At 37.3% G+C, this 17215-nt stretch overlaps 2 protein-coding genes across 8 annotated transcripts in view; one reads left to right on the plus strand and one right to left on the minus strand.

Moving 5' to 3' along the window:
• Positions 1 to 152: 152 nt before the first annotated feature.
• eno4 (enolase 4) lies at positions 153 to 11889 on the minus strand. 5 transcript variants are annotated; one of them, XM_057344639.1, is made up of 13 exons: positions 11645 to 11889; positions 7114 to 7242; positions 4990 to 5186; positions 4648 to 4793; positions 3365 to 3534; positions 2981 to 3109; positions 2723 to 2797; positions 2012 to 2170; positions 1729 to 1854; positions 1433 to 1625; positions 706 to 767; positions 446 to 563; positions 153 to 308 (listed from the first exon to the last, which is right to left on the minus strand). In XM_057344639.1, exons 3-13 carry the CDS (start codon positions 5184 to 5186, stop codon positions 262 to 264), a joined length of 1422 nt encoding a protein of 473 aa, XP_057200622.1. In that variant the 5' UTR covers positions 7114 to 7242; positions 11645 to 11889; the 3' UTR covers positions 153 to 261. The 5 variants fall into 5 exon arrangements, with proteins under 5 accessions (XP_057200622.1, XP_057200621.1, XP_057200619.1 ...); XM_057344638.1 differs by lacking the exon at positions 11645 to 11889 and adding an exon at positions 7480 to 7809 and having other exon boundaries at positions 706 to 761; positions 2723 to 2794; XM_057344636.1 differs by lacking the exon at positions 11645 to 11889 and adding an exon at positions 7480 to 7809 and having other exon boundaries at positions 2723 to 2794.
• A 4279-nt stretch (positions 11890 to 16168) lies between these two features.
• The window catches only part of hspa12a (heat shock protein 12A), a 32673-nt gene continuing 31626 nt past the window's right edge, over positions 16169 to 17215 (plus strand). Inside the window, exon 1 of one of the 3 annotated variants that reach the window (XM_057343869.1) lies at positions 16169 to 16443. In XM_057343869.1, coding sequence (XP_057199852.1) covers positions 16398 to 16443 — 46 coding nt within the window. In that variant the 5' untranslated portion in view covers positions 16169 to 16397. Of the gene's footprint in view, positions 16444 to 16812; positions 16947 to 17038; positions 17202 to 17215 lie in introns of those variants that run through there. The other 2 variants (XM_057343873.1, XM_057343870.1) reach the window with 2 other exon arrangements.

Below are 17215 nucleotides of genomic sequence, written 5' to 3' on the forward strand. Positions count from 1 at the left end.
TTATTTTAAAAACAGAGTACTCTTTTTATATTTTATAAATTCTTTAATGTTTTAAATGATGTAAGCTTTAAACAATGTCTCACAGAGAATGATGGTGAAAGGATTCAGGGTATGGGTTACTTCAATTGTTAATTATAAAACAATTTCAGTTCAGGACATTCGTTCACATTTCATGTTTCATTTGCATTCTTTGTGTGAATTTTGATATCATAAATAAGCTCAGACAGACACAGCAAGTCTAAAGTCATTTATGAGACATGCTCACGAAGTCACAGCTGCTGGCTTTACCAGGTTTATTTCTCTGGCACCTGCAGGACACAAAACCACATCACACGTTTAAAAAAAACTCCAGTTTCCTGACTATAGTTAGTGTTAATGGTAGTTTTCTGTGGTTGCCATTGTGTGTATCGGTGTGGAGCAAGAATGTGTGAAAGACGAGTCATACCCAGAATTCCCTCCTGCTCCAGTTCCTGCTCAATTGCCATCAGACGATTATATTTGTCCATTCGTTCTCCTCCTCTCAACCCGCCCATTTTGAGAAAGAACGAGCCGAGCCCGACGGCCTTGAAAACAACCACATTCAGTTCATGTTGACCAACATCTCTTCTTAGAAGATCAAATCAAAATATACATGCATATATGCATTTACAGTATAGCAAAACAGAAACAAAAGCACAAAAAAATCAAGAAATATGATTAACCTACCAGATCAACAATTGATGTATCACCAGTCTCTGCACTGCCTGCTGCCAATATAGTCTCTGTGTCTCAGTTAATATAAGGAGGATTTACATGCTTATTAGTCCATAAAAGTATTTAGATGTAATGCCACAACACTTTATACAAGAACAGTTGCATCTCAGATTGATAAAATGATACTAATTTTACGCTTCGATACTAAGACACGGCTACAGAAAAAAATATTTTCAGTTTTTTTCTATTTACTATTTATAGGTATGTTTAGGTAAAATGATAATGTCTGTTTCATTCTGTGAACTACTGACAACATTTCTTTCAAATTCCAAAAGAAAATATTTGTATTTATTTGCAGAAAATTTAAACGGTAGAAACTGGTCAAAATAACAAAAAAACATGTTTTTAAATCCTAAATGCTTCAAAAAAAGCTCATATTCATGTTTAAACTATACAGTACTAATGCTTTTGCATCTAGTTTAGTAACAGTTTAAAAATGAATTTAAGCCTGATTTTTTCACAACTTTTATGCATTCTCTTTCACATCGTCATTCCTGGAGTTTGATTTTGTTGAAATTCAACAAACACTGGACTGGAGTGGTGCACAATACATGCAGAAATGCTGATTAAATGCAAACTGGAGTGATCTCTTATTTTTTCTGCATCTTAAATAACATTATAACACATCCGTGTCCGTCGTTCTCTACATCTCACTTTTTTGTTAATGTTTGGAACCTACCACTCTTGTCTGCAAATCTCCGTATGAGCTCAGAGATTGTCATGTCACCGTGGTGCCTAAAAATGACCCTGGTGACTCCCTGTGGGAGGGGTTTTGCGTCACCCCACTGAGGACAGGGATTGGATCCTTCATCTGCGATCAAGCAGCATGACTGACCAATCACTGAGGCCAGCCTCTCCCACTGCTCTACATCCTACACACAAAAACAGTTGAACGATTACTTGTTACAACAATCGAGCCTATTGGCCAAATCAGATTAATGCTACAGATTCAAATACAGATCAAAATGCTCCAACCTCTTTCCTGAAAGGATCAATGAGAGCTGTGATAGAAGGATATTTATGAATCAAACCCTCATACAGATCCACCAGCTCATCTGGGGATTTGTGACAACCTGACATCACTTCATACCTGCCACGTGACTAGAAGACCAGAAAAACACATCATGCATGATTATGGGAGTTATGGCTTGCAATATAAATAAAAATGTGGGACTTTTTTAGTACTTAAAGTATCTGTTTTAGTGGACTTTAATTTGCTTGTAGGTTAAGTTTAATAATCTGTTTTGTTTTTACTCACATAGTCCATGAGGCATTGAGCAGCGCAGTTTATAGCCAAGCGCAGATCTGAACCCAGCGGCAGCTTCAGGTTAGCACACGCCTCTGTGACCAGATCGAGAGCCTGTTCAGGACGTTCAAAACCCACCTGAAGAGATCCTTCTTCTGATATACCTACAGGCTGGGGGCGAGAACGAGAGCCAAGAATATAATCCACGTATAAAGTATATCGTATATTAACATTAAATATCATTTTTTACAATGGAAAGTAGGGCAAAACAGTGTTTTCATATTCAGTTACAAAGTTTTGAAAGCTAGTGAAGAACTTACTTGATACATAGTGCATAATTAAAAAGCATTGCAGGAATCTTAGCTCGGGTCTGAACTAAACTCTATGTGTGACTTATAATGTCATGTCGGTCTTTACAGTGGCTATAGCTTTAGTTTAGCTAGGTTCCCACAATGCACAGTACATTGATAATAGCTTCCCATCCAAACATAAATATATATTTATTGTGTGACACACTGTTAAGTGGTTCAATTGGCTTTCACGAGCCCCGCACGTGATTGGGGCCTGTTTATTTCATTCAGATGGTGATGTGCGGATAATTGCCCCATCAAACATAAAAAATCCACACCTAATTTGTGTGGTGCCTGATGCTTTTGTGTGAGCCAAAGCGTGGAGCATTATGTGCTTATGTCGAAGAGTAAAGCCCTATAGGACCATCCTTACCCCGGCTTTACATCCAGATCCATTCAGAATTCTCCTCATTTCACGGTGCAACTCAAGGCTCAGGCCAATGACCTGCTAGGCCAAAACACACACAGCTAAACGGTAAGTTTACTAAAGAAAAACTGTCTTTTCACCCTTGTGTAACAAACCATATGAGTAGAACACAATAAGGACACAATTTAGAAAATAACAGAGTCCTTCTTTCCTTAAGAAGAGTGTATATTTGTGAAAAGGTATGATCCTTGAGAACATACATACTTGTCTGACTCTTTGTGATGATGTGGGCAGTAGGATGACCTCGTCTAATAGGTTGAGTTTACCCAGAGAGTTTTTTCCACAGCTTAGTATTGTAATCATTGGCATGGGCAGGTAAATCTTATTTGAAGCCTATAACAAGGTTTTCATTGAGAGGAAAGGAAGGAGAGGGTAAAATAAAATAAGGTTAACATCAGCACCCTTGTCCCTTTTGATGGCCAGTCTTTGATTGCCCTATTGTCAGTGTGACCTTTTGTATGTGTATTATGAGTCCATTTGTAGACATCTCCCACAATGCAACATGCTTTAGTCACATGTTTTGATGTATTTGTTTGTAATTGATGGTTGGAGTTGTTACAATGTGTTTATGTGTGTGCGTTTGTTTACCTGTTGGACTCTTATGGATGTGATGTGTGTGTATAAGGGCGCTCCTATGAGTCGGGTGGCGGTTTTAGCCACAGCTAAAGAAACCACACCCACTGCTATGGCTCCTGGCAGTCTCGGCACAGGTGGCTCTGCGGGAGGAAGGGGCTTCTCTGTACTGTTTCCTTTTTTACCTGGCGAATAAAAAAAAAGCAGGAGAAAAAGTGGTCAAATTGTTATATAAAGAATGATGAACAATAAGCAATTTTGTGTTTGTTTCACGCTGCACTGACATTTATTAGGCCGCTGTAGCATCCTGCAAAATCAAAAGTTTATTCCGTATGCAGTTAAAAAAAATATCCAACAAGAGGGTTATCTTGTGGTCATAAATGTATAGTTTAAAATGAGATATTTTAGAAATCTCAATGGTTTTTTAGTCCATACAATGGAAGTCAATGGGGAAAGTGTTGTATGGTGACCAACATTCTTTGAAATACTTTCTTTTGGTTTCTACATAAGAAAGTCGTACAGGTTTGGAATGACATGGAGGTGAATAAATGACATTTTTATTTTTGGGTGAACTAGCCTTTTAACATGGTGTCCCCATGTGTATAATAAAACAGCTTACTCTAGACTGCTGATATAACTTAAAGGCGGGGTGTCCAATTTCTCTGAGCCGTTGTTGATTTTCAAATCACCAAAACAGACACACCCATACCCCCATCTTTCGCTCGGCTTATGTCCGTCCTGTGCACTGTGCACCTTACTGCTGATTGGCTACAAGGTTGTTTCGGTACTCGGCCCGACTTTGTCTAAACAAGTGTAATTCGAAAATCGGACACCCTGCCTTTAAGTCTTCATTTATGTCAGTGAGACATAAAATCTCATCATTTAATCATATTTAATAAGAGTTAACATGTTTTTGCAGTGCAAGATTTCAGATGAGAGGACTTGAGGTCAAACTAGAGTCACTGTCACATGTACACAAGAGGCATCATCAGTTTCGATACGAGCTGCTAATGGAACTACGAGCAGTTCCCAATAGAGTTTCTGGGAAATAGAGCAGAATTGTTCATGACTGGTCCCAAATCATTCAGATGCCAGCAAAGTGCAAGAGGTTGGTCACTTAGCCCCTCGTCTTCAATCCATTGCACAGAAACACTGACAAACTCTTTTGACATAACTTCCAACCTTCTATTATTCTATTATAGTTATTTTGATGTAGTGTCAGATCACTCAAAATGCATTGTTAATAAAATAAGATTTGCAAACTAATGAATGTATGTGTTCAGAACAGGCTTCATCACCTTTATCGCCCCCCTTTTTGTCTTTATTAGAAGCGGGAGCGGGAGGGGCCTGGGCTGGAGCTTCAGACACTGTCTCTGACTTGTTCTCCTCCTGTTCTGTTTCACATCTTTTCTTGTCTTCCAGGTAACGTGCCATAAAGAAGTCACTGCAGAACAGAGACATACACGGCCTTAATCCTGCAGAGACACCCATGCTTGTGTATTTAAGTGTAAGCACATTTGTGTTTGCGATTCAAAACGTTTGATAGGGGCTATCATATCAGTTTTTCATGTCAAATTTTGTGTGGATTTGGTGATTGGTGGATGGTCTGGTTGGGTTTTTTGTGTTGCATGCTTGCTCACCTGAGCAGTTTGTCTAGATTAGTTTGGTCAGTGGGGTTGAATCCTTGCAGCATTGGACTGAGGTGCTCTCTGATCCAATTTAAAGCTGTTGTTACAGAGAGCTGTTGCTGGTCACTATTACAAACTGTCTCCCTTGACTCTGCAATGCCCTCGGACAGACTATCATAAAGTCCACCCATCACCGCACTGCACACCATCTACAATTTGTACCAGGGACAGAAATGCATTAGGTTATTGGGGTAAAAATCCACAGAAATAGAGGATGTGGGTTGAACAAGTTGCCATAATGAATTGGATTTACTTTAATTTATTTAATTAAAATTGTACTTTACTTTAAATCATTTTCTTAAATGTAACTTTTGTTTTTGCTCTGTAGAGCAGTTTGTTCGTTTAGGGCTACAGTAACAACATGGTGAATTCTATGCTAGGGGACCTGCGGTGTATGTAGATAGAAATAGCTCATTCTAATAACATAACGCTTTATTATGTACGGTTTTTTTACACCTTTGAAGACAAGTATATTATACTGCATTTCTATCAATAGAGCCTCCAAAAAATGACCAGGAATCAAAGCAGTTACAACATGGAGGACTGAAAAGACCAAGAAATATTTGTAATGTCTGTTATACGTCTGTTGTATGGATGTCAAGGTGTTCCTTACAATGAAGAAAGAAGCAATATATTGGATAGTACACTATGGATGCTTCTTTTATCTCTTGCTACACTCTCAAAAAGAATGTGTAATATAAAAACACGTTTTTGTGTCATGGAATTTTGACACATTGTGTGTTTTTTAACATTACAGCGTGGGTCATTTTGTGTTGTTTTGTGTAAACAAAAGGGACAACACAGGTTGAGTTAAAAGTGACACAAAATATCTTGTCCTTAAAGTAACAGTTCACCCAAAAATGAAAATTCTGTCTTCACTTACCCTCAAGTTGTTCCAAATCTGTATAAATGTCTTTGTTCTGATGAACACAGAGAAAGATGTTTGGAAGAATGCTTTTAACCAAACACTTCTTGGCCACCATTGACTACCATAGTAGGAAAAATTATTGCTTTATAAATTAAAACACAAAAGAAGATTTGTTGCAGAATTTAGGAAAGCAAACAGTTCTGGGGCACTTTTGACTACCATTGTCATTTTTCCTACTATGACAGTCAATGGTGGCCAAGAACTGTTTGGTTACAAGCGTTCTTCCAAATATCTTTATCTGTGTTCATCAGTTCATCTTTATACAGATTTGGAACAACTCGAGGGTGAGTAAATGATGACAATTTTTATTTTAGGGTGTACTGTCCCTTTAAGTATAAACACGTGTTTGGTTGCGTACAGTTTGATAGTGTGTAAGTAACTAATAAACGAAATAGGTGTTCCAATAAGTTCAGAGTGATTAAACTCATTCTGTCTAATGAAGAGATCCACATCACTCAAACACTTAAGAATGAGTTTGTTTGGCTTCAGTTAATATTAATGACTAATGTTTATTGCTGTTTTCTGACCTCCATTATTTTCCTCACTTCTCTTTCATCGAGTGCTACGCTATGTTTCCTCCTCTCTTGCTTTTGCTACAGTATTTCTCTCCAGTTTTCCTCCTTTCTTCCTCTTAGTGCTTTTTTCCCTTCCTTTCACCTCCCCTGTTAGAGTCAGGCTGTTCTGTGTCTTTCTGCATTAAGGTCATACGCTCTGATTGTGCCATACCAAAACAGCAGAAAGCATAGCGCTTACTTTACAAAAACCCTAACAGAGAATAGACCGAACGGACAGAGGCAGCGAGACAGAGAATGATCTGATGGTCAAACATACTGAGGCTAGTGGCGCCACAGTAAACGTCTCCAACTGATGTTTGCATGAGAATGTGTGTGGACACTGTATTTCTAAATTCATCTTTTAGTATCGGTACAAATCTCTTGTGTTTGCTGTGGCACATCTTGCAAACGGCAGAAGGTGAATGTCACAACCCGACCAGCTTCTTTTTGTTCATAACCATTGAAACACTACAAAGGCAATTAGATATAATATTCACACAAAGTGTAACGCTTTATTGAAGCACCTTTTTATCATTGTAATACACGTGAACCCTACACAACAAATATTTCTAAAATGTGCAGATTATTAAATACCTTTTCCTCATCTCTGATGATGCAGTGCACATTTGCCTGAATGGCTGTCAGTCCTCTCCCATCGTACACCTCCCTTCCAGTGATCTTACTGATCACAGGAGTACATGAGAACCTGGTGAAATAGTTCGCCTGAAAAAAAGGATCAAGTATTATAAGTATTGTTTATTAAAATCTGACATACTGTGGGCCTATTGGTGTGTTATTGTGGGATCAGATTGGTATCTGATCTACATCATTACTGGAAAATTAAAATGCAAACTTTGTGTAAGATAAGGTCAAATTTATAATGAAATAATTTAAAAAATAGTATAAACATAATGAAGACATCATAGCTTTGAAAAGCATAAGTGTGTATACGTGTCCCACCAGATAACCGTAGATGTCATTGGGCTTTTGAAAAAACATCTCGTTCAGGACGCCCTCTATCTTCTCTGGGACCCCGTTAGACCTGTAATAGTCTGCGGCTTTGTTCTTAAGGTCGTAAAACTCCTGGTCTTCTTTCGATACTTTACTATGGCAGCCCAAATATCCTTTATACGACATGGTTGTTTGATGTACGAGTTTATTTTTGCAGTCGTTTACTCTCTACCTCTGTCACGTGCACGGCTTCGCAGGCTTTGTTGATTATCTGTGGTTGCTTGGTAACGTCAGATCATTCAGATGTAACAGCGCGAGAGTTTAAAGCTTAATTTCTGTTTCATGGGGCGTGTTATTGTAACAAGTTCATTTCTTGCGATTAAATGCTGTCAACGATCCTCCATTCTTATAGATGTTAAATACTGGCTTCATATATTGTTTACAATATTAAATGCAGACAGGAGGCACACAAAAACGCTTGGAAATAATATTAAAAGCCTTTAGTTTGGCGATTTTCTGAACGTGCATAATCGAATGCACTATAGGATATATATAAATCTAGATCCAATTTGTTCACACAAAACATTTCATTGTGGTTTTTATATGTGTATTTAAAAAGAAATTAAACAAAATATCTCGACGGACTAATCAAAAAAAATATTTGACAGCAATAGGCTATAATTTTTTGGTTCACTGTCAGAAGGTCGATCTGAAGGTCAGCTTTACAAAACCGGCGTATTATAAATGTGGCCGTCACGGGTTATACAAAGAAAATAAGTTGAACATTTTGTCAGAGTATACTACAGTTTATCAGTGCCGTAGGCTATTTAAAAAAGCAGTGGTTTTCTAAAGACAAACGTCTTTGAAACAGCATCATTACGTGTAAAATATATTTACCAGTTTTTTGTTCCGTCCATACATATTATGCAACAAATTTTACAGTTGAAAAAACTATTATAATACGAATTTATTACCTTCAAAAGAAGAAAAAATAGCCAAAAGAAGAAAAGAAAAAGAAGAAAAAATAGCCAAAAGAAGAAAAGAAAAAGAAGAAAAAATAGCCAAAAACTATCGAACAAAAACAAAAATGGGAATTAATAGAAATTTCGATTTGTTTCAAAAACAATAGGAATCCAAGAAAACAATAGATTGCGGATTAAAATAGATATGTCTTGGTTTATAGTTGTAGTATTATTGTTGTTGTAGGCTAGTTGTGGTGTGTGTGTGTGTGTGTGTGCGTGTGCGTGCGTGCGTGCGCGTGTGTGTGTTCATGTTTTTATATCCCGGTGGGGACCTAAACTTGAATGCACACCAACACATGGGGACTCTTGTCACTGTAGGGACCAAAATTGAGGTCCCCAGGGGCACAAAAGTTTATAAATTGCACAGAACGATATTTTTAAAAAATCTAAAAATGCAAAAAGTTTTCTATGATCTTTAGATTTAGTGGTTGGGGTAGGGGTAGGGGATAAAATATACAGTTTGTACAGTGTACAACTCATTACGCCTATGGACTGTCCCCACGGAGATAGTAAACCAGACATGTGTGTGCGTGTGCGTGTGCGTGTGCGTGTGCGTGTGCGTGTGCGTGTGCGTGTGCGTGTGCGTGTGCGCGTGTGTGTGTGCGTGTGCGTGTGTGTGTGCGTGTGTGTGTTTATATACATTTAAACCATATTAGATTAATCTGTCGCTTCTGTGTTAGCATGTTGACCACTCAAACCACTAAGACAGGTGTGCTAGGCCTACTGATACGAACATTATCATTTCTTCCGGGTTTGCAGTGTATGCGGATCTCTTACATTTACATTCAGCAGACACACAGTGTTCAAGCTATACAATTTATGGGTAGCTATCAATGTGTGTTCCCTGGGAACGAACCCATGACATTTGTGCTACTAACGCATCACAAAATGAGCTGCAGGAACTCTGGTGACATGTTGTAACATCTATTTATTTATTTATTCATTCATTTATTGACACCTTTTTAATTAATGAATTCATACATTTAAGCTTTGAAAATTGTGAAAGCGCATATAAAGTCCACAGTTCCTAAAGTCCACTGCGTATTTTCTTTTTTGTGTATTTATTATTTTGTAACAACAGGCCTATTTTGGTACAAAATTATTTTCATTTGGAACTATACAGAACCCAAAGTCTATTTTAGGTATATATTTGAAAATTCAGCCAATACGAAACGTTTATCCACTCATTTATCACGTTTAGCATTGTTTAATAACTAAAACCATTTTAAGACCGACTTCAACAAGAAAAAATAAAATGCTTGTTTTCATTCTTCATTCACAACTTTATTATGATTATAATTTTTTAAAGCATATAGCCATATGCAATTCTGTAAACAAAGCATTTGTTGTGAACTAACTTTCTCGGAGGGTGCGGGAACTTTTTTATGTGCTACAAAATATTTAAATTTTAAACGCTACAAACCACAAAATAATTTCCTAATTGATTCATAATGAAGCAATTTAGTTCGTAAATTGTAGTATTAAGATTTTAATCAAGAGCTTTTGTGTTCTTCTTTACAAACAAATTAATCTCGATTTGTGTGCCTATCATTCAATTCTTACTGACCCTTTCTAAACAGAAGACAATAATCCACCCCTTCCTCAATCTAGGATCAATGAATCTAAAACATTCTTATTATAAGATCTCATCGGTTAATGTGTGTTCACCAGCGCGTACAAATACAGTATAATGAAATCATAACAAATATTTATGTGCATTTTCTTGAAATAGTATAGGCCCAAACATGGGGAAATGAAGACGGGGGCCCGCACCGTAAATATAATAGGCCTATCTTCCATTTAAATTATTTAAAGTTAAAATAATTATTTATTTATTTTAAGTTTTACGTGCAAGAGAGTGGACGTAAAATTTGCCGTTAAATATGCTATTAATATGCCTATAGGCCTATTTTTTACATAGGGTATTTAAGTACATTATCAGCTTTTGATTTGAATTTTATTCGTTAGTCGAAATCTCATTTCTGTAAAAAAAAATTATTTTGTGACTATTTACAGGGTCAGTTCATTCAGCTTCCCTGTTCTTAATTACGATGTTGGTTAATAAATTACGATTTTTATTTTATTATCTATTTTTGTCTCACATTATGAGTTGGAAAATTAAAATAGACTGTGCTATATATCTTTATTTTACATTAATCTTCCGTCTAATTGCTCTGGACTCTTTTATAAAGCAATCTGATTATATTTACAAAGCCTAATAGTACGGTTTTAATTTAAATGTCTTTACATAAAAGCTGTGACTGTGTGACGCGTTTCTAGCTCGAGCCTGGACTGGTTCACGAGGAGGTCAGTCGCTCCAGGACAGGAAGTCACCGAGAGGGCACCAGCATCACTTATACGTCATGGACTAGAGCGCGTCCATTGGCTTTTTGCAACGCTTGACTGGTCCTGCAGACAAATAATATCTGACACAACAAAATCTGCTTGCTGAAAGATGAACTGAGGCTTCGTATTTCCGCATGGAGACGAAGCAGTATGATTATAGTGCCGAAATGTGTGTTGATATTATGCACAGTTTTTCTTAGCTGATCTTTAGACGGAGAGCTTCGCCAAGAAAAACAATTAAACAGTGAAATAAATGAACCATATACATATTTTGTCATGCAACCCAAACATACAGTATGCTTGTCGTTTAGCTTTTTTCATCCAAGGTAAAAAAAATATGGCTGAATAAAACTGATTACATACGAATTGAAGTCATTGTAAGGTTTAGGTCAGATAGAAATAGAGATAGAAAAAAGCTAACAGCTACACATTAACAGTGTAAAATGTCTTGAAATATGTATGTGACGCTTCAGTTAAACTTATTAGTGTGGTCATCACAGAGCTCAATGCACAAGCCTGCATGTTACTGTCGCCACCAACCGGCCACGTCTGCGCACTCTTACGCTCAAGTTCAACCCAATATTTACACCAAAACCTTTTACAAAAGCATGCAAATTCTACGTTAGTTGCTCACAAATAAAATCTATGTATATAATGCAGATTGCAATGGTTTGTTGAATAATTTATATTATGATTAACTACTTCTTAACTAGGCATGAATACAGAACTTTTAAAGGGAAAAACATTATTTCACTCAGTACTTACACTCTACTTTCATTCGATTAAGAATACTTTTATTCACTTACATGTCGAAGACGATATGTCCATAGTCATTCCAATTAAAACAACACGAAAGTCTTTGCCAAAGTATGAGCTACAGGCAAACGAAGCCCATATCTCTAATTCATAGCCTACTGCATCTAAAATAATCTCAAACAAATTATTCACCATACAATAACTGCTAAACATGTGAAAGCTAAAAAATAACCTGTCTGAACGGAGATTGTGTCTGTTTTGGGTCGTCTGCTGTGCCCTGTGGAAGAGGCCATGCGTTCTTACGCCGTTAAAAACATGTGACTGCCGGTAGGTCAGACACTCCCTGTTTTGTTTCTTCTTCTTCTTTCTTCTACGTCTTAAAAACAGTGCTCTTCGTTTGTTTCCCAAAAGTTCTAACAAGAAAAAAGCTTTTTGAAGCCTCATTCATGTCGCGCGCAGACATGAATATTAATTTATACAGCTCGCGCTCAGCCACTTGTTGCTTTGTGATTTCTAAAGTCCTGTAATTACTCCAGTAAATATTTGCTGTAGCCTATTCTCATTATATTTTGTGACCTCGTATAAAGCCTACATTATGCAGATCATGCAAGTGCGGAATATTTTGCATTTTTGAGCTTCAACGAAAGACTACGTTTGCATTCAAACGGTTTAATTGCTTAACTAATAATGTTAAACAGCTTGCCACGTTTGCATTCAAACGGTTTAATTGCTTAACTAATAATGTTAAACAGCTTGCCAAAGGTCCCGTTGGGTCACGGGGGAAATGGCCATTTCTACCTAATTAGCGCGTCTTCTTCTGTCCTTAAGCCACCAGATGCAACGCCTGATGCCTTGATTAATGCTTTCAGAGCCCCACACTTGCCCAGTCATGTTTTCAAACTTGGCCAGGTGTCATCTGAATGAGCAACAACAGTTTTTTTTCAATTTGTGTTTCATCCTGAATTAATAAAAAGGCTCAATGAAAATTCTTTGCCATTCACAAATGATTTGTGGTGTTTTATAACTTCGATATTGAGGTTTGGTAGGCTAATTCTGTTTTGCACTCTATATTAATTTTTTTAATTGTACAGTTTGTTTAAATTCTGTTCTAAACGTTCGTATAAAACCTTTTATTTGTCTGTTAACAATGTAAGCCCAAGCGTGTTTCTGATTTTTTGCATTGTTAACATTTTGAAAATTAAAAATAGTTTATTTTAATTGGTTTATAAATTATAGTGAATGTACTTAGAACTCTTCTTTTCTACTTCCGAAACGGGAAACAAAACAAACAGTTTTATATTACTAATAATGTATAAGTTCTTAGTTTTTTTTCCTAAATCATGTTATTTATTTTTTATGCGGCAGGACTACACTTTTGCAAGCATTCCAAGAACCATTTGCTTGTTATAGAATTTATATATATTAACAAATGCCCATTTATCAATGTGTAACTCACACTTAACTGCAACTCTTAAAAATAAAACTGTTGTGGGCTAAATCAATCCAATTCTTTAAAAGGCAATTCATTGAAGTCGCAGATAAGCAAATATTGGACCAAAAGCACCACTGAGAACTGAAGGCTGAAGAATTTTGGCTGCTTTTAAAATTGCCTTAATGATACCGGTCTTGTAAGCCCTAAACCCAGTGAGAGTTCACGGACAGGTCGCGCGGTATTGCCCGATCCACTCAGTTTTGATACCTGCACCCGAGAGATAGAAAGAGAGAAATTATTCCTTTCCTTTTTTCTGCTTGGAACCATCTGGCAAATGCATAAGTATAAAGGCAAACCCTTGACCTTCGAATACTCATATGAGTATGAATTTTCGTCCTGGGAAAATAAGAGACAAGTGTTATTTAACCCTGTTGTCTGCACGAGGATAGCGCTAAAAGACGTAGGCTACAGTATGCACATGAATACTGATTTCAGTCTGCATTGCCTGAATCTCTAATCCTTTACTATGATTTCAATAACATACTGAGTGGTTTATAGGCCGTACTACGATTAATTATTTTGGTCTGGTGGTTATAATAAAAGAATGTTTAGTTATATGGCCCTTTAATAAATGTTTGGGAAATAAAGCATGTTGGTCTACAATTACGCTTCAGATTTCCTCGTAAGACTTCATAATGCGAAGGCCTGAACCATTAAACATGATCACGGACCGATCGAGGAAAATATAGGCTAGCCTACTGAAATAGGAACTGTGTTTACAGTAGCATATGTAATGGCTTTTCTCAGTCTTTGCGCACAACAGGGACGCAGTGGGGACATTAGCTCTAGTTTACAAGCAGCCAATCGATTGAAAGACTTTGCAGTAATAGAATCAACGTTTACAGTCTGGTAAAACAACACCTGTTCTTATTGGGGGATAATGACTATCGTTTTTCATAATTTCCGGGATGATAATTATGATAAGTTTATTACTTCAAAAAATGTCATATTGTTACTCTGACTGGGCAATGCAATATCTGCTTCTGCTGTTTATTAAAATGCTAATAAAGTAATTTTCTCGGATGAAATTCTTTAACAAAGTGCTCCTTAATTAATCATTTGCTGCTGTGAGAAGTACAAATGAGAGTAAAAGTACTTGTATAAATGTTTGTTTAATTAGAACTAGAATGTTGTTGTAACAAAAGTGCGTTAACAATTTAGACACTGTATAAACACTCCCCCCTTGTGGACTTAATGGCATGTTGTCCCAACACAAAGCTGCATGGGTTTTTTTGAGAATTAAAGAAACTTTATGACATTAACAACCAGTGTTTTTGTAACAATGCTTAATTAAAGTACATTTTATTTATTTATTTATTATCGTTTATTCATAAATTTTACAATTTGAAATATGTCTTTCTTAGACTATCTTTTAAATCAGTTACTTTTGTGCAATTATCAGGTACAAAACTAATCCTGAGACAAAACTCATCTAAATTCATTGCATGGTTATGAATATACGGAAATAAGGACTGTGGGAAAGTCAGCTGCATATTCTGAGTACAGTAGGTTTCAATGTTCAGCAATTAAAGTTAGGACATCTGGCATAGAAAGCAGTGGAATCTGATTAGGCCTCATAGGAATATGAGTGTGTGTGTGTGACAAAATGTCCTCACAAAGATGGCAATATCCAAAACCCTTGTCCTTGTGGGGACATTTTTTTGTCCCCATGAGGAAACAAGCTTATAAATCATCCAGAATTAACTTTTTTGAAAATCTGAAAGAGCAGACAGTTGTGTGTGATTGTTAGGGGGTGGGTTAGGGGTAGGGAATATGATATACAGTTTGTACAGTATAAAAACCATTTCGTCTATGGAATGTCCCCATAAACCATGGAAACCCAACAGTGCGTGCGTGCGTGCGTGCGTGCGTGTGTGTGTGTGTGTGTGTGTGTGTAGGTGTTCATGTTTGTATATCCCGGTGGGGACCTAAACCTGACTACACACCAACACATGGGGACTCGTGTCACCGTGGGGACCAAAATTGAGGTCCCCACGGGCAAAAAAGCTTATAAATTGTACAGAACAATATTTTTTACAAATCTAAAAATGCAAAAAGTGTTCTATGATCTTTAGGTTTAGGGATAGGGTTAGGGATAGGGGATAGAATATACAGTTTGTACAGTATAAAAAACATTACGCCTATGGACTGTCCCCACGGGGATAGTCAACCAAAGTCTGTGTGTGTGCGTGCGTGTGTGTGTTCTTCAGAAGAAATATAGCCACACAGGTTTGAAATGGGGGGGGAAGGCTATCCCTTTAGTAATGTGGGCCTTTTTTTGGCATGTCTCTGAGTTGGACTTTAAATTGTCCAGCTTTCATAAAGTAATTTCTGGGTCTAGTTGGCAGGGTGAGGGTCTTGTAGGTCAAATTCAGACTGACCACTAGATGGGGCATTGGGTCTTTTTATAACCCAGCAACATCGCTTAATGTGACCAATATTATCTATTGTCCTTAGATGTGCCCACTGAAGCTTGAATTACTAATTTAAAAAAAGTAAAATCATATATTTAAATATATATATATATATATCTTCATTACACTTTTCTGGCCTGTTAATAGGCTTTGTAAGTGTCAAAAATTTCACATTTCACCTTGCTCAATTTTCCTATGGAAGTGTCTATAGCAAACACATGTTCTGCATGATGCCATGATCATCAGTGACATCAGTTGTCATGTGTAATCTCCATTTGCCACTAGGTTTAGGCTTTGAAAGCAACAGTAGGCCTACCTTTTGAGGACCCAGCAACCCAACTAATGATTAAAACTTTTGGGTTTTAGGAATGTTACTAAACGTTAAAACCATATAGTTAATAAAACTGAAAAGATTTGCATATTGACATAACGTTTTTTACTTATATTATATAGATACAGAAATTGCAGTGCACCACGGAAATATTGCGTTATATTATAAACACACCAACGAATTTTGTACTACATACACACACTGATGTGGCCTGTGTTTACTCCATTGCTGTTTTCATCAGTCTTGCACATGGAGTGGGACTAAAGGGCGGGGCGGGACGGCGAGCCAACAGACGGAAAGTCTGGATCGGTACCCTTCCTTTCTCTGGATATCAGACAGTCTGAAGAAAACTAAACTCCAGGTCAGACGCGAACTACATTTTAAGTGCGATTCATGCTGTGTTAAAAATTCTTTGGCTGGAAGTCTGGTGGGATAAAGCCTGTAGTGACGGTGGAGGCGCACACTTGAAGATAAAAGTTAAGCGTTTTTTGTAAAGAACCTAATGCCCCGCGCCAAGTCATAAAGTTAGAAACCAAGGGGAGTGGAAATACGAAAAGTTGAAGAATATGATGATGACTGAGAAAGAGCTGGTCATAGACGACATCGTCACAGGTAAGAGAAATTCTATTTAAAAAGAAAATTTTGTGTAACATCAACAGTTTGAGCAGGGGGCGATCCCGTTATTCTACGCTTCATTCAGTTGGCAACGCCCACATAGTCAGATCCCATCTGATATCATTAGTGTAATTGCTGGTGTTTCACAAACAGATCCACACACAAATCTCTTTTTATTTAATCGTATTTATTTTTGCATTATATGTCTTATTTTTGTATCAAATTCCTGTAAAGCACATATATTGCAAGCTGTACCTCAGTGGAGGCAACCCAGCCCCATATTTTAAGGGATTTGATCCCGATCTATACCGTATATTTATGCTCTGTATCAAGAAATCAAGAAAATGCACGGGACTTTAAAAGCGCAGTGTGGACTTGGGTGGACTGGGATAGTAACGGTGCAGAGTTGGGTCACGTGGTTGCGCTCCTGGGAGCTTTGAGTCAATGCAGCAAAAGTCTGCACGCTCCATCATCATCATCCCAGGTGAAGCAAGAACGAGGTAAGTTAGGGCTGCTCAACCACCGACCCAGGCACGCCACACACCTCTAATATACTTTAATATCGCGTATTAAAACAACGAGCTCGTTTTATTACGGAATTTTCGCACTGCAGAGGAATGTCCTAATCTGATGCGACTGTTTCGAGCACAGCAGAGGGATCGAACAACATTTTGGTCTTTCGTGAGATGATCATTTCGATATGTGAGGCTTGTTTTAAGGTCTGGCGTGTTTCCGACAGTTCTGCGCATTGGAAGGTAAACGAGCACAC

This window comes from Triplophysa rosa, linkage group LG10 (genome assembly GCF_024868665.1).
Source record: "Triplophysa rosa linkage group LG10, Trosa_1v2, whole genome shotgun sequence".
NCBI lineage: Eukaryota > Metazoa > Chordata > Actinopteri > Cypriniformes > Nemacheilidae > Triplophysa > Triplophysa rosa.

Coding starts and splice junctions, on each gene's coding strand:
- eno4 (XM_057344635.1), bottom strand. CDS start 7,656: ATGTCGTATAAAGGATATTTGGGCTGCCATAGTAAAGTATCGAAAGAA. Junction 3,535..4,647: donor CAAAAAGGGGGGCGATAAAG/GTGATGAAGCCT, acceptor TTTATTCGCCAG/GTAAAAAAGGAAACAGTACA. Junction 3,110..3,364: donor CATCCATAAGAGTCCAACAG/GTAAACAAACGC, acceptor ACCTTGTTATAG/GCTTCAAATAAGATTTACCT.